Here is a 27,548-nt window from a genome sequence, read left to right as displayed (position 1 = left end):
AGGCAGATTTTGGGTGGCACTGTGGGTGGCACTGCTGGGTGGCACTGTGGGTGGCACTGTGGGCACTGCTGGGTGGCACTGTGGGCACTATGGGCACTGCTGGGTGGCACTGACAGGGGGGCACTTACTTTATTTCAGGATGGCACTGCGGGTGGCAGGTGGGCACTGGCAGGGGGCAGGTGTCCTTTTACATTGCTGGCCGTGATCGGGACTGATGTCCCGAACACGGCCGCCGGCGATCGGCTTTTTTTTTTTCTCCTCGCGCTGTCAGCGCGAGGAGGAATACTAGCCGATTACCGGCTCCGTTTTATCACATGATCAGCTGTCATTGGCTGACAGCTGATCACGTGATAAGGGGTCGGGATCGACCCCTTACACGGATCGGTGATCAGGCGAGTCTCACGGACTCGCCGATCACAGAGCGCGCCGCGCGCGCCCCTCAGGGGGCGCGCAGGCCGCTCGTAACCGGGACTACGTCAATAGACGTAGTCCCGAAAATGTGGGTCCGCGCTATTGCCGTCATTTTGCAATAGCGCGGATCCCAAGTGGTTAAAAGTGCTCACCGGCTGGAGGAACTCTCTCTCGGCTCTTTTGCCATTGAGCCCAGCTGAAGATACTGACCAAAAAGGACGACCTTACGTAAAGTACCATTGATGTTCTTTTGTTCTATATGCTCTGTAACATTTTCTTTTAGCGTTTTATGTTAGCATTCTTATTTTCTTGGGAAATAAATAAGACCCTTGTTTATTTAAGCCGTGTGTTTATTTTTAAAGTGGTTGTAAACCCTTACAACACACTTTGACCTACAGGTAAGCCTAGATCAAGGCTTACCTGTAGGTCCAAGAAATATCTCCTAAACCTACACGGTTTAGGAGATATTTGCCGAAAGACAGGCACCGCTGTCTATGGCGCATGCACCGTAGACAGGGGCGCACTGTGGTCAACGGCGATATGCCGCGAGTGGCGGCTCCCGCGCACATGTGCGGGAGTGACGTCATCGCGGCTTCACCGAATGACAGTGGCGGAGCAGCGAGACCCACCGAGAAGATGGATGCGGCAGACTACAGGGGACAGAGGTGACTTCGCTGGCTCCTGTGTCAGGTAAGTGACACATAATGGACTACTATGTGATGCGATGCGATGCATAGTAGTCCATTATGCTTTGCCTTTGCAGGGAATGAAAGAGGAAGTAAACTCATCAGGGTTTACTTCCTCTTTAATAGCTAAGCTTATTATTGCACTAACACATTAACTATATCAGAGCTTTGATAATCTAGCTAATTATAGGACCAGACAAATGAATACATAGTTATAATAAATAGGGGTAATCCATAACCACCCAATATTTATTTCATTTGGCACCCAGAAGCAGGAGCGTGGAAAGAAATTCTGCACAGAACCCAATCCATAATGTATTTTTGTCTTGAGTTTCTATAAGCCAGGGGGTCTCAAACTAGTGGCCCTCCAGCTATTGCAAAACTACAAGTCCCATGAGGCATTGCAAGGTTGACAGTTACAGGCATGACTTCCACAGGCAGAGGCATGATGGGACTTGTAGTTTTGAAACAGCTGGGGGGCCGCCAGTTTGAGACCCCTGCTATAAGCTAAGGAGTCCTCAACTCGACAAGAGACCCAGAACTGAAAGCATTCCTCTACTGTGGACAAGATTTGCGCTGGTTGGTGAATTCTGAAGCCCTGCATGAGTGGTCCTGAAACGCTGGAACGGCAATCAGGGAACACCTTGGGAGAGGGCAGGTCCTCTCCCTCCCCCTTTCTATGAAGGGGAGGAGGGTTAAGCCAGTGCACCAACAGGAAGAGGGACAGGCAGCGGATATGCCAGGTAAGAGGGGACCCAGGGTAGCTGGAGGTAGGAGGGAGTGAAAATGTGTAAGTTGAAACATTGAAAGTGCCCTTCTCTTAACAGATTGTACCTGTTAGTGCCGTGCCTGACTCAATACTCCCACAGAGGTAAGACACACTCTAATGCCGCGTACACACGGTTGGAATTTCCGACAACAAATGTTTGATGGGAGCTTGTTGTCGGAAATTCTGACCGCGTGTAGGCTCCACTGGACATTTTCCGTCGGAATTTGCGACAAACAAAATTTGAGAGCTGGATCTCAAATTTTCCGAAAACAATATCCGTTCTTGTAAAATCCGATCGTGTGTACACAATTCCGACGCACAAAATTCCACGCATGCTCGGAATCAAAAATCAAGCAGAAGAGCCGCACTGGCTATTGAACTTCCTTTTTCTCGGCTCGTCGCACGTGTTGTACGTCACCGCGTTCTTGACGTTCGGAATTTCTGACAACATTTATGTGACCGTGTGTATGCAAGACAAGTTTGAGCCAACATCTGTCGGGAAAAAAAACATGGATTGTGTTGTCGGAAATGTGCGATCGTGTGTATGCTACGTAACTGTGTTGTCAGCAGTAGTAATGAGAACCCATACTACAAACCTGTTTGTTATTACAGCCTACTAAAGCCACAGCATGAGCTCTTCCAGAGACCAGCCACATAACATAAGGTGAGGTTTAGGCAAGTAGGTATTAAACTCCACTAAAAGCGAGCACATGGCTAATAAAAGTAAATCTTTTACAGCCCTCACCGCCAGCACCCTTCCTCAAAAAGAACAGACAAAAATCCTAGCGCGTCTACAACCCATTCAAAAGCCCACCAAGATGCCGGACAGGGAACGGAAGAGCTATAAGCTGAGGAGGCGGAAGGACCAATGCCTAGGATATGGTCTGAAAGCATTGCCTGGGAAGTTATTGTGCCGAGCCTGTCTCTTAGAGGCAGCAACAGACAAGGAAACTGATTAAAGAGATCATCTCTGTCTTCTCTAACAGACAAAGACTCCCTGCAAGAGGAGGCAGGTAGACCCAGTCAAACAGGGACAAGGGCACCCAGCCCACCACTGGCGCAAAAGAATTCCCCAAAGGAACCATCGCTAGTGTTGGGTTTGGAAGACGATTCACCAGTGGGGGAAGAGGTGTTTACCGGATTTGACTTTGTACTAGTGCAACCCCTAGTAAAGGCAGGCAGAGAAGCGCTTGAATGGGAGAAGGAAATTACGCAACCAGCGAGAAAATATCCGCAGCTGAAAAAATCTCAACTCTTGCGCCCCTTATTTGAGGAGGCAAAAGATATAATTTACGATGAAAGGAAAAAGGTCAACAGGAAACCATCTCTGTCTTATAGATTTGAAAAGATGTACCCCTTCAAGGAAGAGGAGGTCCAGTCATGAGAAATACCCCCGCTAGTAGACGCAGCCATTATGAGACTAAATAGGCACGTCACACTACCGATGAGCGACGCGGTCACCTTTAAAGACGCCTCAGACTGGAAAATTGATGTAGAATTAAAGGAAAATTATACGACAGCAGGAAGTGTCTGTAAGCCAGCTTTGGCACTCACGATATGGGCAGAAAATGCAGAAGCAGAGCTGGCGGCAGGGACAGGAAATCCTATTGAAGATATTAAACGAAATCAAGCTGGCAGGCAAATCGCAGGAGAGGGCACAATCGATGCACTATAATGCTCAGCCAGGGCGATGCCATCTTCAATAATGGCAAGAAGAGTGTAACGGCACAAACTGTGGACATCAGACGGTACATCAAAGCCCAACTGGTGCCGCATGCCCTTTGATGGAACAGGGGGTAAGTCAGGATTGATCCCACAGGACCTGAAGCCAAGGCGTCAGTGCCAGCCAGAGAGAAGACAGTTCACAGGAAGATTGAGAGACAGACGGTTCTTCAGGGTAGAGATACCAAGAGAGGATGGAAGAGCCCTCAGACATCGGTGGCTCGAGTAAATAAGTCTAAGCAGGGCACAACGCAAAAACACTTTTGAATGTATCTCCACCCAGACGGGCCCAGTTGGTACTAGTCTATGCCAAATTGGTGCAGATGGCCATAAGGGTAATCCAGGAGGGTCATCATTGGGAATTTTTAACCCAGCCAGAGTTGCCAAGATTCACCCGCACAAAACTTCCCCAGGTGCCAACACAAGATTCAAATAGTAGTCGAATATGTCCAGTCACTCCTACAAAAAAGAGCTAAAGAACCAGTTCCCAGGCAGGAAAGGTATCAAGGATTCTACTCTCCTCTTTTCTTAATCAAGAAAAAGACAGGCGATCTAAGACCAGTATTAGATCTTTGGGAGCTGAACAAATACATACGAGTGCAGAAGTTCCGGAGGGAGTCCCTACACTCGATCACACAAACCTTCGGCCAGGGGAAGTGGATGTTATCCTTAGATTTGAAAGACGCTTATTTATATGTCCCAGTTCATCAGCAGTGTCACAAGTATTTACGATTTTGCGATAATCGAATACCCCTTTCAAGTCACCTGTTTGCTGTTCGACCCATCAACTTCTCCCAGGACATTTTCCAATGTGTTACTCCCCATCATAGCCATGTTATGCAAGCAGGGCCTGCAAGTGTCCCACTATCTGGACGATGTCCTCTTAGTGGCCCCGGAGCCTCAAGTCCTAACGGAAAACTGGGAAATCCAGGTCAGAACCCTATTGAAATTAGGTTGGATAATCAACTGGCAAAAAAGTAAACCACCACTAATGCAGAGAATGCTATTTTTGGGGGCGATCCTGGACACATCCAGGATAACAGTGGAACTCCTGCCAGAAAAGGCATCAAAACACTAATCAACCCACTAGAGAGGGTATCAGCATGGTCATATCTCTAGGCCTCCCACTGCCTCAGACTGCTAGGGTCACTAGCAGCCACAATAGCGATGGTGAAGTGGGCTCATTGGTGGATGAGGACCTTTCAGGTAGAATTCCTGAAACAGTGGAGGAACCGATCTACACGTCAGCTGATCAGAATATCACCAATAATGAAACATTCCCTCGAATGGTGGAGGAAGCCAGTAAATCTATCGAATTGTCACCAACTCAAACCACCAAGACCAATAGTAGTCACATCAGACAAATCAGCAGTAGGCTGGGGAGCACACTGCAAGAGCCAGCTAGCCCAGGGCCAGTGTAAGAACAAAGGAAGAGAAGTCTCTAATATAATAGAGCTGAAAGCAGCCTTCCAGGCCTTGAAAACCTTTCAGGACCAAATAAGAGGAGCCAGCGTGACGCTTCAGATGGACAACAAGGCGGTGGTCGCCTATGTGCGCTGTCTAGGGGGGACGCAGAGTCAAGCACTCCTGGCAGAGGTCACACCAATTATGAACTGGGATCAACAGAACTTGCCAAACTTATTAGCTGTATACATCCCAGCCGTGCAAAATTACCTAGCAGATGTGCTGAGCTACAAAACGGCACTAAATCAATTGGTTTTTCAATGGGTTTGCAGTCTATGGGGTTAACCAGATCTCGAATTGATGGCATCCCTGGCCTACAGCAAGTGCAAATGGTTTCTGGCAAAGGGCGAAGTTCCTGCAGGCGGAAGCAGTGGATGCACTCAGCGCCGAGTGGATATGCACCCTAGCATATGTATCGCCACCAATACCTATAATTCCCAGGCTACTCAACAGAATACACAAACATCTGGGAATAGTGATAGCAATCATGTCACTGTGGCCGTGCAGACCATTGTTCCCATTATTACAAGCCCTGGCAATAGAACCCACAATCCCTCTGCCAGAAATACCGGACCTGCTCCAACAAGTGCAGTTGCGGCACACAAACCATACCAAACTTCATCTGGCAGCTTGGAGGTTGGGAGGCGAAGACTAGGAGAAGCAGGGTATTCAGTCTCAGTCATCAAGACCTTATTCAAGGCAAGAGCAGAAACAAGGAAAAAAAGGTATGGGAGAAGTTTGCTGCCTTCACTGAAACCAGATGATTTGATCCTTTAGCACCACGGGAAGCACAGATATTAGAATTCCTATAAGCAGGCCTTGACATGGGCCTACAGACAAATACACTATGATTACAGATCTTAGCACTCTCAGTATTAACAAGGGTAAGATGGGCTACCCAACAATTAGTACGGCAGTTCCTGAAAGCCAGCGACAGAGTACGACCACAGACAAGGTAATTTGTCCCTCCAAGGGACTTACAGATGGTGCTAGAGATGTTGTCCCAACCCTCTTTTGCAGGAGGCCAAGCAACCTCGTTATGGAATATAATGATGAAAGCAGTTTTTCTCACTGCCATCACATCAGGGTGATGAATACCAGACATTCAAGCCCTAGGATACAAACCCCCCTTACTGTTGTCTCCTACCAGACAGGGTAGTACTAAGAACATTACCACAGCACCGGGCAAAGGTAAACAAATCATTTCATAGAGAACAGGACATTGTCCTCCCAACAATGCAGAAGGACGCATCCAGGCATGAATTAGATGTCGGGTCTATCCTCAAAGCTTACATACAGAGAGAACAGGCCCGTTCAGAAAAGCGTAAAACCTGTTCGTCATCCCAACCGGATTAAGAAAAGGGCTAGCAGCGTCCAAAAGGACACTGGCAATGTGGCTGGTTCAAGAGAGCTTATCATGCAAGAAGCCTAGAACCTCCGTCAAATGTGAGACCACACTCGACAAGAAGCCTGGCGGCTTCGTGGGCAGAGTTCAGGGGTGTAGCCCCAGAAGTAATTTGCAGAGCTGCGACGTGGTCAACATATGGCACATTGCTGACCCATTATAAAGTAGATCCGGCAGCCCTAACGACTGTAGAATTCTGTTGTGCTGTACTGACCCGAATGGATAATTAATAAAATATTATTTCAGCATACCCTCCCTTGTGATTTGTGGGGGCGTGCTACATCCCATACATGTAGGGGTGCAACGGATAAAAAAGCTCACGGATCGGATCGTTCCTCGGATCAGAGTCACGGATCGGATCATTTTTCGGATCAGCAAATTATAATTGAATTTGCAAAAACCTGTGAAAATTACACCACCATATAGTCCCCACTGCAATATCCACGTCATCTCCCTCAATGTAATATTGGCTAAGCATGGATGGGTATGGCTGGGTATTGGCAGGGTATTGCAGAGTATTGCAGGGTATTGCAGTATATTGGCAGGATAAGTATTAGCAGGGTATTGCAGAGTATTGGCAGGGTAAGTATTGCAGAGTATTGGCAGGGTATTTATTGCAGAGTATTGGCAGGGTATTTATTGCAGAGTATTGGCAGGGTAAGTATTGCAGAGTATTGGCAGGGTATTTATTGCAGAGTATTGGCAGGGTAAGTATTACAGAGTATTGGCAGGGTATTTATTGCAGAGTATTGGCAGGGTATTTATTGCAGAGTATTGACAGGGTAAGTATTGCAGAGTAAGTATTGCAGAGTATTGGCAGGGTAAGTATTGCAGAGTAAGTATTGCAGAGTATTGGCAGGGTAAGTATTGCAGAGTAAGTATTGCAGAGTATTGGCAGGGTAAGTATTGCAGAGTATTGGCAGGGTATTTATTGCAGAGTATTGGCAGGGTATTTATTGCAGAGTATTGGCAGGGTATTGCTGGGATGGCTGTGACTGCCACTCGATTTCTCCCCTCCACTGTACAGATCAGTACAGAGAGGGGAGAGAGAAACCGGCGTCATGACACCGGTTTGTTTACAGGTGATTGCTGCGTCACGGAGCAATCACATTGTAAACGCCGATGGGTGTACCAAGATGGCCGCCACTCCGGAACTAGGCCGAAGCCGCGGCCTTTCCTAAGGCCCGGGACCGCGGATCGCGCCGTGTGCCAATCCGAGCGGGGTGACCCGTTCGGATCGTGGATCGGTGCTGATCCGTTGCACCCCTACATACATGTATGCCGTCATGCTTGTGTCAGAAAACGGAAAATTGTATATACTTACCTGATGGTAATTTTTACTTTCCCGATACAAAGCATGACAGCATACAGGTCTCTCCTTTGTGGGCTTCACATTTGGGTATAGTTACGAGAAAGCCGCCTTGGGGAGTCAAATTATTTAAATATAGTGTAACCAGTCCCGACTGGGCGAGGGGCTTGGCGTATACCCATACGCGTATGCTGTCGTGCTTATGTATCCGGAAAGGAAAGTTTCCGTGAGGTAAGTATACAATTTACGTATAAGTATACAATTTTCCATTTATTGGCTTCTGTTCTTCTCCTTTGAGACTGAACTACATGTGGCATCTGGCAGAACACTTGGAGGGTTTAATGTGTTTTCCCATTCGGAAAAGATTCCATGCAGATTGCAGCCCTAGTCACCGGACATTCCGACGGAAAATGTCCGATCGGACCGTGGTGTCGGATAATCCGACCGTGTGTGGGCTTCATCTGACTTTTTCTGTCGGAATGTCCGACCAACAAAGTTTGAGAGCTGGATATAAAAAGTTTCCGACAACATGGTCCGATCGGACTTTGTCCGATCGTTTGTAGAGAATTCCGATTGGACAAAGTGCCACGCATGCTCAGATCAAATTCCTAGACCAAAGCTATTGGCTACTAGCCTGAACTTAGTTCCGTCGTAACTAAATAACGTCATCACCTTACGAACGATCGGATTTTCCGACAACTTTGTCAGACCGTGTGTATGGAGCACCTTTTTCTGACAAAATCCGTTGGAAAAAATACGACGGATATTGTTGTCGGAATGTCCGACCGTGTGTACAAGGGCTAACAGGTACAACACCAGAACATAGTAACTGTTCTGTCCATATAGTGACTTTGTATAGACAGGATACCGCAGTAAGTTATAGGGTATTGGTATAACTGAAAGTAGGCCTGCAAATGTATGTAGCACCCTCCTAGATAGGTGCTAGGAGTAGATAGATTTAGTTCTGGCTCACTGTATCCAGTAGAGATGTATTTATGTAGTTGGGTAAATGTGACTCGTCTTGCTGTAATCAGTGTGGATGTAATTCGGGGTTAGGCAAATTTAGCTCTGGCTCCCTGCAATCAGTGCATCTGCCTGTGATTGGTTAAGTCTGTTCTGTGTCTCACGGGCTCCAGGCTTGTTTTCATTTCAGAACCCTCTGGGTGGTTCTGGAACATAGGTGTGGAGTAATGTAAATGGGCAGCCTGAATATTTATGTTGTCCCAGCCAATCTTGGCAAGCCCTGCACAGGTGGCTGCTGGAAAAGGGTATAAATAACCTGAGACCTGGGACAGAATTGTCTTGTCTTTACGGACCTTGCTTTGTGCACTGGTCCAAATCATTTAGTGGAGGGGGGATTATGGTGAGGGGGTGTTTTTCAGGGGTTGGGCTTGGGCCTTAGTCCCAGTGAAAAGAACTCTTAAGGCGTCAGCATACCAAGACATTTTGGACAATTTCATGCTCCCAGATTTGTGGGAACAGTTTGGGGTGAGGAAACTTGACCGGCCTGCATAGAGTCCTGACCTCAATCCGATAGGTCAGTCAAGTTCCTCCACCGCATGCTCACTCATCCATGTCTTTATGGACCTTGCTTTGTGCACTGGTGTGCAGTCATGTTGGAACAGGAAGGGGCTGTCCCCAAACTGTTCCCACAAAGTTGAGAGCATGAAATTATCCAAAATGTCTTGGTATGCTGATGCCTTAGAAGTTCCCTTCATTGGAACTAAGGGGCCAAGAACAACCCCTGAAAAACAACCCCCCCACATCATAACCCCCCCCTCCACCAAATGATTTGGACCAGTGCACAAAGCAAGGTCCATAAAAACATGGACGAGCGAGCTTGGGGTGGAGGAACTTAATTGACCTGCACAGAGTCCTGACCTCAACCCGAAAGAACACCTTTGGGATGAATTACAGCGGAGACTGCGAGCCAAGCCTTCTTGTCCAAAATCAGTGCCCGCCCTCACAAATACTCTTCTGGAAGAATGGTCAAACATTCCCATAGACACATCTCCTAAACCTTGCGGATGGCCTTCCCAGAAGAGTTGAAGCTGATATAGCTGCAAAGGGTGGGCCAACTCAATTTTGAACCCTACGGTCTAAGACGCTATTAACGGTCACGTGTCCCAATACTTTTGGTAAGATAGTGTAAATCTTATTTCAACATTGTTGCATTTGCTGCTTTTATTTCTGTATTTTTTTTTAAAGTCTGTTATAAAAAATAAAAAACATGATAAAAAAAAAAAAAACTTAAATAAATTAAAGCGATATTAGTTCAAATTTCTCATACAATTTAAACATTATTAATATCAACCTAACCAAAATAAAATATTACGTCTGAGTGAATTTTTATTATAAACTGTATGGCTTGTAACAATAAACATTGATAAATCCAAGATTTCAATTTTTTTTTTTACATACACGCATTTTTTTATAAAATGTGTGTATTTTTTTTTATAAAAGGTGTTGCACAGTTATTGTGTTATTTAAACTCTCACTGTGTTTTTTTGTGTTATTTTATGTTATGCTTTTCTTTCTGTATTTTTTTATTTATTTATTATTCTATTTAAATCTGTTATAAAAAATGAAACAAAAACTAACTGTAATTCTGTATTATGCTTCAGGTTATTTGTTTTTTGTTTTTTTTGTTTTTCAAATCGGAGCTATAATTTTCCAGAAGCCTTTCAAGAATTTTACACAAAGAAAACAACAGGAATTTTATAACACAATATAACATTTTCAATGGTTGAACCGTGAAAGATATCTTTGTAGCATATCGGGTTTCTCCGGACAAGGAAAATGAGCTATATTTTCGGGGTCATAGCTTCGTCTTGGAATCCAGTCCACTTTGAGGTCACCAGCAGCCAAAGAAATCAAATCCGCTAAAATATCAATGATAAATTCCTGATCGGTACCGTCGTACATTTTTGCCACGGTCCAGTCTTTCTTGGCCTTACTGTAGATGTATCTGTAGTTAGGAGTTTGTATTGGTGCTCCACGGGATTTTGGTCTTCGAACGGCTTGCTCTCTGCCAACATTTCGGTTGTGCTCCAATGCGGCAAGTTGCGTACGCGCTACCATACCATCGATTTCAAAATGATGATGTTTAGGTCTGTATTTCAAAACCCTACTATGAAATACCTCGAAGTTTCCAGCGTGGCAGAAATTCGACAAATGTCCAAGGTCTTTCAAAATTCGAGGATCGAGAACAACGTCCTTCAGTCTTTGATGGGCTGCAGATCCCTGCAAAAGCCAACCGTGGTGTTCCTCCTCCTCCTCCTCCTCGTTGCCCAACACTTCTTCATGGCTGCATTGTTTGTATAACTTCCCACCAGTCCACGAATGAACGTTGCTTGAATGAAGAACAAGGGACATCCACTTTTCTTTTAGCAACTCCGCATTACGATTGCAAGTGCTAGCGCACCACCATAAATGTTTTTTTGCAGGAGACACCCAAGCCGACAGTTCGTGCGAGTTTCTCCTCTTACTAGCTTGGAGCAATTTGTTTCCTACCGATCTGGCAAAGTGCCACACGTGGAATTCATGCCGTATACCTTTATGCCGCTCTTTTATCATTTTTCGAATACCGCCATGACGATCGGTAGCTATGATTTTAATCTTCAGGTTCTCATCTTTTAGCCGTTGAAGAGCTTTCCCGAATGCGATTTTCTCTAAAGACGTTGGAGATACTCCCGTTTTAGTCGGCTCTACCTGAAAATCGATTATTTTGTCCGTGTCCATGTCTAGGAAGGTATAAGTGCAGTACTTGGCATTCAATACAGGCGAGCCGCATTGTCCGTCCCCTGCGAGAGCAACTGTACGCTTTCCGACGTCGAAGATGACGTCTTTGCGTTCTTCACACCAGTGACGATCGATGATGGGGAAAAGGTAGTCATTTTGATTTTTGTAATAAGTCGTTTGGGATATTCCACACAAGCCCAGTAAGTGGAAAAAATTGGAAACTTTACGAAAATTTGATCCACTGCACAGAATAGAACCGGAAAGCAGAAGATTTCCAGCAGGCATCTTTCCAACAAACGGCTGGCTGCTCCACAAGTGAAACCGGTGGTGTTCACCGCAGTAGCCTTCTACAACTACGGCTGAACCAACAAGATATTTTTTTATTTTGATCACTTTTCCCGGGCAATTCTTATGATACTTGCACTTGCTGTTCAGTAACAGCTCATCTAAACAACTCTCGAAAACGATAAATTTTCTCTCGGTTGCTAATTTTTGATCCGACCGGTCTTCTAAAAGAAAGAACGACGCATCGGGATCTGTGGGGTCGATGAGATAATCTTCTTTCGCGTCTTGCAGATATTCCTCCTTCACTCTTGGACGGTAACTCTCGTCTTGTAATACCGTCTCAGCGGTTGCGTTGCCTTCCATTTCTGAATATCCGTAATAAGGAAGAGGAAACGGATGAGCGACATTCCGTCCTTGCGATGTATTCGGTTGTTCTGCAAGATCAGCATCACAAAACGACGACTGTAATAACGAAGGTTCAACGTTTTGAATCCATGGCTGGTTTTCAACAACGGACCTCGATTCGGTCAAAGGCACAAGCGGAGGAAGACTTACCAAGTCGCACTGAATTCCAACCGAAATTTGCAATTTAATAACGGACGCCTGTACCTTTTTATTTTTTTTCATAAATAACGGATCGATCTGTATCGCTTTATGTTTTTGTCCCGCAAAGTATTCAGAGTTTGCGCCTCTTGCAGCTGTGAACTGTTTCGGGGACCCTTTTAATTTTTTTTTCCTCGAACTCGTAGTTAGACTTTCTCTGAAAAAATCTGATGTCGAAACTTCAACTTCATCCGCCACCATTTCCGGTGAGGCGGGGTCGGTTTGATAAATGTGCTCAGAGCTCTGCGATACGGACGAGGCGGTTTCCGCGTCTGGTGAACCCGTAGATAGACCGCCGTACAGACCGCTTGAAGTTTGCGAGGTTTCAAGAAAGGACGCCGGCCCCTCGCTCCTCCCTTCCCCCTCCGCTAGTTTCTGGCGCTTGTAGTAATTGTGTTCAAAATGTTCTACAATTTGGGGTTCAAGAGCAGGCGGCATTTGAAGTGTAGGTATGGCATCAAAACGTAGACAGCGGCCTTGTCCTCCCATGACATAGTCTTTGTCTGAGAAATGTTTGGAACAAATTCGAAATTTTTCCCTTCCCGATTTGGCTATACGCGTTACGTGGTACTCGAGTTCGGTATTTTGTACATTCATATTCTGTAGCCAAAGTCTTATCCTAGCCTCCTTTTTAGGGAAAATATGCAAAATTGTGTCCTTTCTACGCCAGGAATAGGAACATCCAGGAACAAAACAGCCAGGCATTCTGAAAGAAAGAGAACAATTATTTTGAATAATATTCATTGTACAAAATACCAAAAAGTTTATTAAAGCGGGAGTCCGCCGGGAGTTCCGCTGTTTTTTTTTTAAAAGCCTGCAACTACAAATACAGCAGCTGCTGACTTTTAAAATAAGGACACTTACCCGCCCAGCGTGCCCGCGATGTCGGCACCCGAAGCCGATCTCTCGTTCGTCTCTCGGGTGCTGCCGCCGCCATCTTGGGTATGGGAATCAGAAAGTGGAGCCTTTCGGCTTCATTTCCCGGTTCCCTACTGCGCATGCGCGAGTCGCAATAAAGGATGGACCCCACTGCCTCTGGGATCTGTGTGTTTCCCAGCAGGCAGCGGGGGACTTTCGGAAAGGGGCGTACATCTACGCCCCTTTCCGCAGAGAGCTATCCCGGAAGTGGGTGCATTTACCTGGATTATCCAGGTAACTGCACCCCCCCTCCCCCCTGAAAGGTGCCAATTGTGGTGCCGGAGGGGGGGGGGGATTCCAATGAGCGGAAGGTCCACTTTAGAGTGGACCTCTGCTTTAAAGGGGAAGTAAACTTCCATCTTTAACCACTTTTAGCCCTTGTACACACGGTCGGACATTCCGATGGAAAAATGTCCGATCGGACCACGTTGTCGGATAATCCGACTGTGCGTGGGCTCCATCGGACTGTTTCCGTCGGAATATCCGACGGACAACGTTTTAGAGCTGGGCTAGAAAACTTTCCGACAACATGATCCGATTGGACTTTGTCCGATTGTGTGTGTAGAGAATTCCGATCGGACAAAGTGCCACGCATGCTCAGATCAAATTCCTAGACCAAAGGTATTGGCTACTAGCCTGAACGTAGTCCCGTCGTAACGAAATAACGTCATCACGTTACGAACGATCGGATTTTCCAACAACTTTTTCCCACCGTGGGTATGCAACAGTTTCGGACAAAATCCGTCGGATTTTTGTCCGACGGATTTTGTCCGAAACTGTTGCATACCCACGGTGGGAAAAAGTTGTCGGAAAATCCGACCGCGTGTACAAGGGCTAAGACCGGGCCTCTTTTTTTAGATGTGGTGTTTACAAGTTAAAAACATTTTTTTTTTGCTAGATAATTATTTAGAACCCCCAAACGTTATAAAAAAAAAAAATTCTAACACCCTAGACCAGTGATGGCGAACCTCGGCACCCCAGATGTTTTGGAACTACATTTCCCACGGTGCTCCACTACACTGCAGAGTGCATTTTTTTTATTTATTTTTTTATTGCATTTTAGTGTAAATATGAGATGTGAGGTCTTTTTGACCCCCCAGATCTCATATTGCCCACTACATTTCCCATGATGCTCCACTACACTGCAGAGTGCATGAGCATCATGGGAAATGTAGTTCCAAAACATCTGGGGTGCCAAGGTTCGGCATCACTGCCCTAGAGAATAAAATGGCGGTTGTTGCAATACTTTCTATCACACCGTATTTGCGCAGCGGTCTTACAAGCACACTTTTTTTTTTTTTTTAAATACACTTTTTGGAATTAAAATATAGGAGAACAGTAAAAATTAGCCCAATTTTTTTTATAGTGTGAAAGATAATGTTACGCCGAGTAAATTGATACCCAACATGTCACACTTCAAAATTGCTCCCGCTCGTGCTTACTCACAAAAATCGCGGCAAAAATATTACGGGAAAAATAGTGGAAATCTGGCCTATGGCAACTTTCACACGGGTGATACACTCAGGCCAACCCGTCAGTCTTTTACAGCGTAGCCAATTGGATGGTCCATTCATCCCTATGGAGCGGCGGCTGTAAACCTACTTTTGTGTATGTACGACCCGCGTAACTCTGCGTCCCATCAGGGCCAGAAATAAAACGGAGAAGGACTGCGTCCTTTTCCCAACCAAGTGACAATACAACACAGCAGGGAAAATAATGATTTGTAGTCCAGTCCATCACCTTTACCCTCAGCTTCTTTAGCAAGGCAGTGGTGGTCTTGGAGGTGTGTTTGGGGTGGTTATCATGTTGGAATACTGCCCAGCGGTCCAGTCCCTGAAGGGAGGGGATCATGCTCTGCTTCAGTATGTCACAGTACATGTCGGCATTCATGGTCCCCTCAATGATCTGTAGCCCCCCCCAGTGCCGGCAGCACTCATGCAGCCCCAGACCATGACACTCCCACCACCATGCTTGACTGTAGACAAGACACACTTGTCTTTGTCCTCCTCACCTGGTTGCCCCCACACACGCTTGTCACCATCTGACACCAAATACGTTTATCTTGGTCTCATCAGACCACAGGACATGGTTCCAGTAATCCATGTCCTTTGTCTCCTTGTCTTCAGCAAACTGTTTGTGGTCTTTCTTGTGCATCATCTTTAGAAGAGGCTTCCTTCTGGGATGACAGCCATGCAGACCAATTTGATGCAGTGTGCGGCGTATGGTCTGAGCACTGACAGGCTGACCCCCCACCCCTTCAACCTCTGCAGCAATGCTGGCAGCACTCATACGTCTATTTCCCAAAGACAACCTCTGGATATGACGCTGAGCACGTGACCTCAACTTCTTTAGTGGACCATGGTGAGGGCTGTTCTGAGGGGAACCTGTCCTGTTATACCGCTGTATGGTCTTGGCCACCGTGCTGCAGCTCAGTTTCAGGGTCTAGGCAATCTTATTATAGCCTAGGCCAGGGATATGCAATTAGCGGACCTCCAGCTCTAGCAAAACTACAAGTCCCATCATGCCTCTGTCTCTGGGTATCATGCTTGTGGCTGTCTGTCTTACTATGCCTCATGGGACTTGTAGTTCTGCAACAGCTGGAGGTCCGCTAACTGCATATCCCTGGCCTAGGCCATCTTTATGTAGAGCAACAATTCTTTTTTTTTTAGATCCTCAGAGAGTTCTTTGCCATGAGGTGCCATGTTGAACTTCCAGTGACCAGTATGAGAGAGTGAGAGCGAAATAAAAAAAAAAAGAAATAAAAAGACAGAAAATTAAAGGAAAAAAATAAAGTTGTTTTTTTTAGTTTGTGTTAGAAAATTTTGTAAATAAGTAATTTTTCTCCTTCACTGATGGGCACTGGTGAGGAGACGCTGATGGGCACTGGTGAGGAGACGCTGATGGGCACTGGTGAGGAGACGCTGATGGGCACTGGTGAGGAGACGCTGATGGGCACTGGTGAGGAGACGCTGATGGGCACTGGTGAGGAGAAGCTGATGGGCACTGGTGAGGAGACGCTGATGGGCACTGGTGAGGAGACGCTGATGGGCACTGGTGAGGAGACGCTGATGGGCACTGGTGAGGAGACGCTGATGGACACTGGTGAGGAGACGCTGATGGACACTGGTGAGGAGACGCTGATGGACACTGGTGAGGAGACGCTGATGAGGCGGCAGTGATGGGCACTTATTAGGAGGCACTAATGGGCACTTATTAGGAGGCACTAATGGGCACTTATTAGGAGGCACTAATGGGCACTTATTAGGAGGAACTAATGGGCACTTATTAGGAGGCACTAATGGGCACTTATTAGGAGGCACTAATGGGCACTTATTAGGAGGCACTCATGGGTTTCCTCTCCTGAGCTGCCCACCACAACTCCTGGGGGGTGTCCCTGGATGGCTTGCGGCGCCCGGCCACCCTACCGCCAATTTACGTATCTGAGTAAGTGAACATGTACCTTCCCTTGTTCATGTTACCCATTACTTTAATTCAATTATTCATATATTACCATTTCATTAAAGATCCATCACGTGCTTTGCTCCTGATGAGTGGTTCAAAAGCCACGAAACGCGTAGAGCTATCAACTGCTGTGTTTCTACCAACATTTATCTGAATTTCAAGCTACCATTGTATTACTTTTATTCCCAGACCTAGGGAGGCAATAGGTCCTGCAGGCTTCACCGTGTCAGTAAGTTTACCCAATTCTGTTCTTATTATGAGCTACCAATTTTATTAATATGTATAAATATCAATTTTTTTTACACCAATACGATATCTGTGTAGCAGCATTTCATGTATTATTGTCATAACCAATAAAATTCACACATATTCACCAATCAATTCTATCGCTACCTTGTGCTTCATACAAAGTCCGGCTCCCCTTGTTCTCCTCCTATTCACATTAATTGGGATGGAAACGCATTACCTTACCAGGCCATGGCTTCATCTGAAGCCCCCAACAACCCTCACTTCATCATTATATTAGGAGGCACTGATGGGCACTGATGAAAACCGATGAGGAGACACTGATGGGCACCGCTGAGGAGAAACTGATGGGCACATATTAGGTGGCACTGATTAGGAGACACTAATGGGAAAGCACTGATTAGGAGACACTGATGAGGCGGCAGTGATGGGCACTTATTAGGAGGCACAGGTGGGCACTTATTAGGAGGCACTGATGAGGCGGCAGTGATGGGCACTGATTAGGAGGCACTGATGGGCACTTATTCGGAGGCACAGATGGGCACTTATTAGGAGGCACAGATGGGCACTTATTAGGAGACACAGATGGGCACTTATTAGGAGACACAGATGGGCACTTATTAGGAGACACAGATGGGCACTTATTAGGAGACACAGATGGGCACTTATTAGGAGGCACAGATGGGCACTTATTAGGAGGCACAGATGGGCACTTATTAGGAGACACAGATGGGCACTTATTAGGAGGCACAGATGGGGAAGCACTGATTAGGAGACACTGATGAGGCGGCAGTGATGGGCACTCATTAGGAGGCACTGATGGGCACTCATTAGGAGGCACTGATGGGCACTCATTAGGAGGCACTGATGGGCACTCATTAGGAGACACAGATGGGCACTTATTTGGAGGCACTGATTAGGAGGCACTGATGAGGCGGCAGTGATGGGCACTGATTAGGAGGCACAGATGGGCACTGATTAGGAGACACTGATGAGCACTTATTAGGAGTCACTGGTGGGGAGACACAGATGGGCACTTATTAGGAGGCACAGATGGGGCGGCACAGATGGGCACTTATTAGGAGGCACAGATGGGGCGGCACAGATGGGCACTTATTAGGAGGCACAGATGGGCACTTATTTGGAGGCACTGATTAGGAGGCACTGATGAGGCGGCAGTGATGGGCACTGATTAGGAGGCACAGATGGGCACTGATTAGCAGACACTGATGAGCACTTATTAGGAGGCACTGATGGGGAGACACAGATGGGCACTTATTAGGAGGCACAGATGGAGCGGCACAGATGGGCACTTATTAGGAGGCACAGATGGGCACTTATTAGGAGGAACAGATGGGGAAGCACTGATTAGGAGACACTGATGAGGCGGCAGTGATGGGCACTGATTAGGAGACACAGATGGGCACTTATTAGGAGACACAGATGGGCACTTATTAGGAGACACAGATGGGCACTTATTAGGAGGCACAGATGGAGAAGCACTGATTAGGAGGCACAGATGGAGAAGCACTGATTAGGAGGCACTGATGAGGCGGCAGTGATGGCCACTTATTAGGAGACACTGATGGGCTGCACTGCTGGACCGATGGTCAGTGCCCTGTTTATCTGTGCAGCTCTCCCCTGTGAGTAAATGTTGCTGATCGGCTCTCCTCTCCTCTCCCTCTGTCAGTGTGAGAAAAGGAGAGCTGATAACCATCATCATTTCCTGGTTTACATGTGATCAGTTGTGATTGGACACAGCTGATCACATGGGTAAAAAAAACCCGTCATCGGCTCTTTACCGAGATCGGTGATGCGGTGTTTCCCAGGGTCACTGTGCACTGCCGATCGCTGCGCTGCACGCGGGTGAACATCATGTGACGTCATCCCAGAACAAGAGAGCCACCCCGCCCCCCGTCATTCATCTATACGGCGGACGAGAAGCGGGTAATGGAAGTATCATTCTAATAACAAGAACACGATTATTATCCAGAAAGTTACATGAACTCACTTCACTGGGATGTGACAATCCGAAGTCTAGCGGAGCTTTTCCAGCGCGGCCGATCCGTTCCCATACCGCGCAATTCCTTCAAGAAACACATCATATATTATAATTCAAATAATAAATAGTATTTGGAGGAGATCCCACCGCCATCAACACACATACATGTTTCATTATTAAAAACGTTTTTTAATATTATTAAAATAAATTTATATAATAAACGAGTATTGGAGATTTGAGAAGTAACAGACGAGCGAGGAGAAGATGACGGGTCTTAGTAGTTGTAGAGAGCGGTAGGAATACGGCATCGTTCACAATATCACCAAAAGTATTGGGACGCCTGCCTTTACACACACATGAAATTTAATGGCCTCCCAGTCTTAGTCCGTAGGGTTCAGTATTGAGTTGGCTCCGCCCTTTGCAGCTATAACTCCTCTGGGAAGGCCGTCCACAAGGTTTAGGAGATGTGTCTATGGGAATGTTTGATAATTCTTCCAGGAGAGCATTTGTGAGATCAGGCGCTGATGTTGGATGAGAAGGCCTGGCTCGCAGTCTGCACTCTAATTCACCCCAAAGGTGTTCTATCTGGTTGAGATAAGGACTCTGTGCAGGCCAGTCAAGGAGCTTGCTTTGTGCACTGGTCCTGTAAGCTCCTCTGTACAGAGACTGATGTGACTGTGGGGGGAGGGGACATTAGAGTGTAAGCTCCTCTGTACAGAGACTGATGTGACTGTGGGGGGAGGGGACATTAGAGTGTAAGCTCCTCGTTACAGAGACTGATGTGACTGTGGGGGGGGGGGGCATTAGAGTGTAAGCTCCTCTGTACAGAGACTGATGTGACTGTGGGGGAGGGGACATTAGAGTGTAAGCTCCTCTGTACAGAGACTGATGTGACTGTGGGGGGGAGGGGACATTAGAGTGTAAGCTCCTCTGTACAGAGACTGATGTGACTGTGGGGGGAGGGGACATTAGAGTGTAAGCTCCTCTGTACAGAGACTGATGTGACTGTGGGGGGAGGGGACATTAGAGTGTAAGCTCCTCGTTACAGAGACTGATGTGACTGTGGGGGGGGGGGGCATTAGAGTGTAAGCTCCTCTGTACAGAGACTGATGTGACTGTGGGGGAGGGGACATTAGAGTGTAAGCTCCTCTGTACAGAGACTGATGTGACTGTGGGGGGGAGGGGACATTAGAGTGTAAGCTCCTCTGTACAGAGACTGATGTGACTGTGGGGGGGGGGGGGGGGCATTAGAGTGTAAGCTCCTCTGTACAGAGACTGATGTGACTGTGGGGGGAGGGGACATTAGAGTGTAAGCTCCTCTGTACAGAGACTGATGTGACTGTGGGGGGAGGGGACATTAGAGTGTAAGCTCCTCTGTACAGAGACTGATGTGACTGTGGGGGAGGGGACATTAGAGTGTAAGCTCCTCTGTACAGAGACTGATGTGACTGTGGGGGAGGGGACATTAGAGTGTAAGCTCCTCTGTACAGACTGATGTGACTGTGGGGGGGAGGGGACATTAGAGTGTAAGCTCCTCTGTACAGAGACTGATGTGACTGTGGGGGGGGGGGGGCATTAGAGTGTAAGCTCCTCTGTACATAGACCGATGTGACTGTGGGGGGAGGGGACATTAGAGTGTAAGCTCCTCTGTACAGAGACTGATGTGACTGTGTGGGGGAGGGGACATTAGAGTGTAAGCTCCTCTGTACAGAGACTGATGTGATGTGGGGGGAGGGGACATTAGAGTGTAAGCTCCTCTGTACAGAGACTGATGTGACTGTGGGGGGAGGGGACATTAGAGTGTAAGCTCCTCTGTACAGAGACTGATGTGATGTGGGGGGAGGGGACATTAGAGTGTAAGCTCCTCTGTACAGAGACTGATGTGACTGTGGGGGGAGGGGACATTAGAGTGTAAGCTCCTCTGTACAGAGACTGATGTGACTGTGGGGGGAGGGGACATTAGAGTGTAAGCTCCTCTGTACAAAGACTGATGTGACTGTGGGGGGAGGGGACATTAGAGTGTAAGCTCCTCTGTACAGAGACTGATGTGACTGTGGGGGAGGGGACATTAGAGTGTAAGCTCCTCTGTACAGAGACTGATGTGACTGTGGGGGGAGGGGACATTAGAGTGTAAGCTCCTCTGTACAGAGACTGATGTGACTGTGGGGGGAGGGGGCATTAGAGTGTAAGCTCCTCTGTACAGACTGTTGAGACATCTGTAATAAGATATAAATCTATGTCCCCCCTCTCTCTCCTCTCACATTGATTATTGATCACCTATAATCTGTATTATTGATGATTTCCTCCTCACCTCTCCATACAATGCTTCTTCCTGTTTCATCTCACAAACAATAGAGGTCCAACAAGGTTTATCTGAGGCTTCAGCTGGTGGCCATTTTGCGTAGGACCAAACACTATAAGATACACTGCGTAGGACACACAGGAAGTCCTCCAGCAGACACTAGAGGTCACACTGCTCTGTGATGGGACTCCGGCCGGGGGCGGCCATTTTTCTGTGGGTCACATAATAGTATATCAGTGTATATAGTACATCAAGACATCACAGAATATCATCCTCAGAGTAATATTATTATTATTGTATGTATTATTCATACTTAGATATAAATGAATAATATAAAATTAGTAAATAATGAAATATTTAATAAATGAATATGAATATGTATTGTTGGTATATATTATAATAAATATATATTAAGCAGTTGAATATTAGGCTTTTTCTGGCACTTTTTGTTTACAAGTTTAAATCAGTACTTTTTGCTAGGTTATTACTTATAACCGCCCATCATTATATATAGTTATCTATCTATAGAGAGAGAGACATTTGAATGCACAAAAAACACAATAAATAACCCAATTTTTTTTTGTAAAATACAAAAGATGATGTCATGCCGAATAAATAGATACCAAACATGACCTGCTTTAAAATTGCACATATCCGCACGACGATATTATCCATAGGTGACGCTTTAAAAGCCTTTACAGGTTGTCACTTTATATTTACAGTAGAGTAGCTTGAATTACTTCCTGTTCGGGGTGATACCTCACATGTGGTGATGGGTCCCCTTTATGGAGAGATCCGGGGTCTATAATGAATGTAAACATCTCATGTGACAGTAATAGGAGGTGACGGGTCCCCTTTATGGAGAGATCCGGGGTCTATAATGAATGTAAACATCCCATGTGACAGTAATAGGAGGTGACGGGTCCTCTTTATGGAGAGATCCGGGGTCTATAATGAATGTAAACATCCCATGTGACAGTAATAGGAGGTGACGGGTCCTCTTTATGGAGAGATCTGGGGTCTATAATGAATGTAAACATCCCATGTGACAGTAATAGGAGGTGACGGGTCCTCTTTATGGAGAGATCCGGGGTCTATAATGAATGTAAACATCCCATGTGACAGTAATAGGAGGTGACGGGTCCTCTTTATGGATAGATCCGGGGTCTATAATGAATGTAAACATCCCATGTGACAGTAATAGGAGGTGACGGGTCCTCTTTATGGAGAGATCTGGGGTCTATAATGAATGTAAACATCCCATGTGACAGTAATAGGAGGTGACGGATCCTCTTTATGGAGAGATCCGGGGTCTATAATGAATGTAAACCTCCCATGTGACAGTAATAGGAGGTGACGGGTCCTCTTTATGGAGAGGTCCGGGGTCTATAATGAATGTAATCATCCCATGTGACAGTAATAGGAGGTGACGGGTCCCCTTTATGGAGAGATCCGGGGTCCATAATGATTGTAAACATCCCATGTGACAGTAATAGGAGGTGACGGATCCTCTTTATGGAGAGATCCGGGGTCTATAATGAATGTAAACCTCCCATGTGACAGTAATAGGAGGTGACGGGTCCTCTTTATGGAGAGATCCGGGGTCTATAATGAATGTAAACATCCCATGTGACAGTAATAGGAGGTGACGGGTCCTCTTTATGGAGAGATCCGGGGTCTATAATGAATGTAAACATCCCATGTGACAGTAATAGGAGGTGACGGGTCTTCTTTATGGAGAGATCCGGGGTCTATAATGAATGTAAACATCCCATGTGACAGTAATAGGAGGTGACGGGTCCTCTTTATGGAGAGATCTGGGGTCTATAATGAATGTAAACATCCCATGTGACAGTAATAGGAGGTGATGGGTCCTCTTTATGGAGAGATCCGGGGTCCATAATGATTGTAAACATCCCATGTGACAGTAATAGGAGGTGACGGGTCCTCTTTATGGAGAGATCTGGGGTCTATAATGAATGTAAACATCCCATGTGACAGTAATAGGAGGTGACGGGTCCTCTTTATGGAGAGATCCGGGGTCTATAATGAATGTAAACATCCCATGTGACAGTAATAGGAGGTGATGGGTCCTCTTTATGGAGAGATCTGGGGTCTATAATGAATGTAAACATCCCATGTGACAGTAATAGGAGGTGACGGATCCTCTTTATGGAGAGGTCCGGGGTCTATAATGAATGTAATCATCCCATGTGACAGTAATAGGAGGTGACGGGTCCCCTTTATGGAGAGATCCGGGGTCCATAATGATTGTAAACATCCCATGTGACAGTAATAGGAGGTGACGGATCCTCTTTATGGAGAGATCCGGGGTCTATAATGAATGTAAACCTCCCATGTGACAGTAATAGGAGGTGACGGGTCCTCTTTATGGAGAGATCCGGGGTCTATAATGAATGTAAACATCCCATGTGACAGTAATAGGAGGTGACGGGTCCTCTTTATGGAGAGATCTGGGGTCTATAATGAATGTAAACATCCCATGTGACAGTGATAGGAGGTGACGGGTCCTCTTTATGGAGAGATCCGGGGTCTATAATGAATGTAAACATCCCATGTGACAGTAATAGGGGTGACGGGTCCTCTTTATGGAGAGATCTGGGGTCTATAATGAATGTAAACATCCCATGTGACAGTGATAGGAGGTGACGGGTCCTCTTTATGGAGAGATCTGGGGTCTATAATGAATGTAAACATCCCATGTGACAGTAATAGGAGGTGACGGATCCTCTTTATGGAGAGATCCGGGGTCTATAATGAATGTAAACATCCCGTGTGACAAAATGGGGGTGCTGGATGTTTTATTTCTATAACAGTCTTTAGAAGTAGTTATTATGGGGGTGCTGGATGTTCTCAGTTTATAACAATCCCCATAGCGGTCATTAGGGGGGCGCTGAATGTTCTCAGTCTATAACAATCTCCATAGGGACAAAAATGGGGGTTCTGGACGCGTTATTTCTATAACAGTATTTAGAAGTAGTTATTATGGGGGTTATGGCTGTTATTCATCTATAACAATCTCCATAGGGATCATTATGGGGGTGCTGGATGCTCTCAGTCCATAACAATCTCCATAGGGACCAAAATGGGGGTGCTGGACGCGTTATTTCTATAACAATATTTAGAAGTAGTTATTATGGGGGTGCTGGATGTTCTCCATTTATAACAATCTCCATAAAGGGTCATTATGGGGGTGCATGATGTTTTCAGTCTATAACAATTTCCATAGGGGAACATTATGGGGTTGCTGGATGTTTTCGGTCCATAAATATCTCCATAGGGACCAAAATGGGGGTGCTGGATGTTTTATTGCTATAATAGTCTTTAGAGGTATATTAAAATAGAGTATCCCCGCGCTGTCGCTAAAGGCCTAAGCTATATATAAGGGTAGGTTGCAGCAAACCACCGGCAGGGGTATAAACCCTAACCCCCAGATAGTAAATGTAAAAATCAAACAAATGGTGTTGCGCTACCTGAGCTAAATACAATACTTGTGAAAATAGTGGCAGTATTATTGAGTGAAAAAAAATATAAGTATTACGCTACCTACAAAACGTAAGACTAAGTTATCCTAGATTGAAATTAAAGTGCCTTGTGCTTATGTGAAAAATAATAATATTAAGTGAGTGACCCACTCACAGCAGTGTCTCCTTCTTCTTAAGTGATAGATAAATATGTGAAAAAATATGCACAATTCCAAAAAAAAAATTATAAAGTTTCTCCAACAAATTAAAGGGGTTGTAAAGGTTTGTTTTTTATTTTCTACATAGGTTCCTCTAAGCTAGTGCATTGTTGGTTCACTTATCCTTTCCTTCGATTTCCCTTCTAAATGTTTTTTTTCTTTGTCTGAATATCTCACTTCCTGTTTCTCCTCAGTAAACTTCACACCATCATCCGAGCGGTGGTTAGTCAGCCAGAACAGCTTACTGAGGAGGAACAGGAAGTGAGAAATTCAGACAAAAAAAAAACAAAGAAAAAAAACATTTAGAAGGGAAATCGAAGGAAAAGGTAAGTGAACCAACAATGCACTAGCTTATAGGAACCTATTTAGAAAATAAAAAAACAAACCTTTAGAACCCCTTTAATCAGTAAACAGAGATGTCCAGTGTGTTATAAATCATAAACTGAAGGTATCATGTGCTTTAAATAACCATGAATATCTCCAAGGGGGAGAGAAACATTCCATAAAATATTTTTCCTTATATTAAAACGTGCGACACACAATACATGCTTAAACACAAAAGTTATGTAATAAAGTCTTTGGTGGAAATAAATAAAATATAGTGACCAGTGATTATTAATTCCGTGATCTTCTTAGTAGGGAAAATGCAATAAAACAGTCTATATGTGAGCTGGATAAAGTGACCAGTGACTTATTCAGTGCTTCTTAAAAACAGGTGCCAGCAACCGTGTTTTGTGATTCCTGTATCTCCAGTGTACACGGCACACCAGGTGGAGTGGCCCCCTTACCTTACTGCTGTAAGGTAAAAAGCAAATCAAGCAGGCAACAGGGTCCAGGGATTGCGCCCTAATTCCTGGTAGACGGAAGGCCCCAGAGGCGGCAACACCTAACCAAGAGGCACCACTAACCAAACACTGCCATGAAGACCAAGGAACTCTCCAAACAAGTAAGGGACAATGTTGTTGAGAAGTACAAGTCAGGGTTGGGTTATAAAAAAAAATATCCAGATCTTTGATGATCCCTAGCAGCCCCATCAAATCTATCATAACCAAATGGAAAGAACATGGCACAACCGCAAACCTGCCAAGAGACGGCCGCACACCAAAACTCCCGGACCGGGCAAGGAGGGCATTAATCAGAGAGGCAAAGAGAGATCTAAGTTAACCCTGTACTCCAGTCTTCCACAGCAGAGACTGGAGTATCTGTACAAAGGACGGCAATAAGCTGTACGCTCCATAGAGTTGGGCTTTATGGCAGAGTGGCCAGAAGAAAGACATTACTTTCATCAAAGAACAAAATGGCGCGTTTTGAGTTTGCGAAAAGGCACGTGGGAGACTCCCAAAATGTATAGAGGAAGGTGCTCTGCTCTGATGAGACTGAAATTTAACTTTTTGGCCATCAAAGAAAATGCTATGTCTGGCGCAAACCCAACACATCACATCACCCAAGGAACACCATCCGTGACCACATGGTGGGGGCAGCCTCATGCGGTGGGGATGTTTTTCAGCAGTCAGGACTGGGAAACTGGTCAGAGTTGAGGGAAAGATGGATGGTGCTAAATACAGAAATATTATTGAACAAAACCTGTAGCACTCTGTGTGTGATTTGAGGCTAGGACAGAGGTTCACCTTCCAGCAGGACAATGACCCCAAACACACTGCTAAATAGGGGTGCGCATCCTCACTGGGCTCACGATTTGATTCGATTATCTGGTCAACGATTCGATTCCGCGATGCATCATGATTACCGACGAACTCCCACTTCCGCTTCTTCCCCCGTCAAACGCAGCCACTGTGCCCGTCAAATGCAGCCATCGTGAGGTGTAAGTAGAGTACAAACCCATTTGTACTCTACTTACTGTTACATTGCATGATGTGCCCCGCTGTATTTATTAAAAAAAAGTGTCACTATACCGCATTTTACAGTAAATACATCCCGATCATATACCGTGCCCGGTGTTGTGCCGAGAAATCTGTTCCCCCTGGCTCTCGGCTCAGATCGGAACTGTATGGAATGAGTAACAATATTGTACCATATATATGTGTGGACGGACTAATACATATTATATTATTAGTCTATTCTATACACACACACATATATATATATATATATATATATATATATAAAATACTATTATACTATGTGTGGATGGGTTGTTGTTGGCTTCACAATAAATAAATAAAAAATCTTCAAACTTGTGGGCGTGTTCTGTAAATTAAATTATGCAAATCCTCAAACAATCCATGTTAATTCCAGGTTGTGAGGCAATCAAATACGAAAAATCCCAAGGGGGGGGGGGGGGTGAATACTTTTGCAAAGCACTGTAAGACTTTGGCGGCCTGTTGGTATATTTCTGCTCGCTCAGTACTGCAGGTAATAGCCTGCAGAGCTGATCTGTGTATTCTGAAGGCGGGGGGAGTCTCCTAATGTCAGAATAGACAATGACAATAGACAGTCAGGCTTTCCCTTCCCACCGGGGAGTCCGGGACTGAAGCTGCCGGTTCCGCTGGCCATAGAGAT

The 27,548-nt window shown here is 45.7% G+C and overlaps 1 protein-coding gene across 2 annotated transcripts in view; it reads right to left on the bottom strand.

The window, feature by feature from the left end:
• LOC143956885 (E3 ubiquitin/ISG15 ligase TRIM25-like) overlaps positions 1 to 21,452 on the bottom strand; it is a 31,435-nt gene extending 9,983 nt beyond the window's left edge. Inside the window, exons 1-3 of one of the 2 annotated variants that reach the window (XM_077467046.1) lie at positions 21,335 to 21,452; positions 19,033 to 19,108; positions 10,114 to 13,101 (exon numbers count right to left, since the gene is read on the bottom strand). In XM_077467046.1, the coding sequence (XP_077323172.1) occupies positions 10,506 to 13,100 (2,595 nt within the window). In that variant the 5' untranslated portion in view covers position 13,101; positions 19,033 to 19,108; positions 21,335 to 21,452 and the 3' untranslated portion in view covers positions 10,114 to 10,505. Of the gene's footprint in view, positions 1 to 10,113; positions 13,102 to 19,032; positions 19,109 to 21,334 lie in introns of those variants that run through there. The other variant, XM_077467047.1, reaches the window with a different exon arrangement.
• Between the last annotated feature and the right edge of the window lie 6,096 nt (positions 21,453 to 27,548).

Source organism: Lithobates pipiens, unplaced genomic scaffold (assembly GCF_037356315.1).
Source record: "Lithobates pipiens isolate NorthernLeopardFrog02 unplaced genomic scaffold, aLitPip1_a1.2 Scaffold_44, whole genome shotgun sequence".
NCBI lineage: Eukaryota > Metazoa > Chordata > Amphibia > Anura > Ranidae > Lithobates > Lithobates pipiens.
The sequence above is the reverse complement of the archived record's forward strand: the minus strand, read 5'-3'. Positions and strand labels throughout refer to the sequence as shown.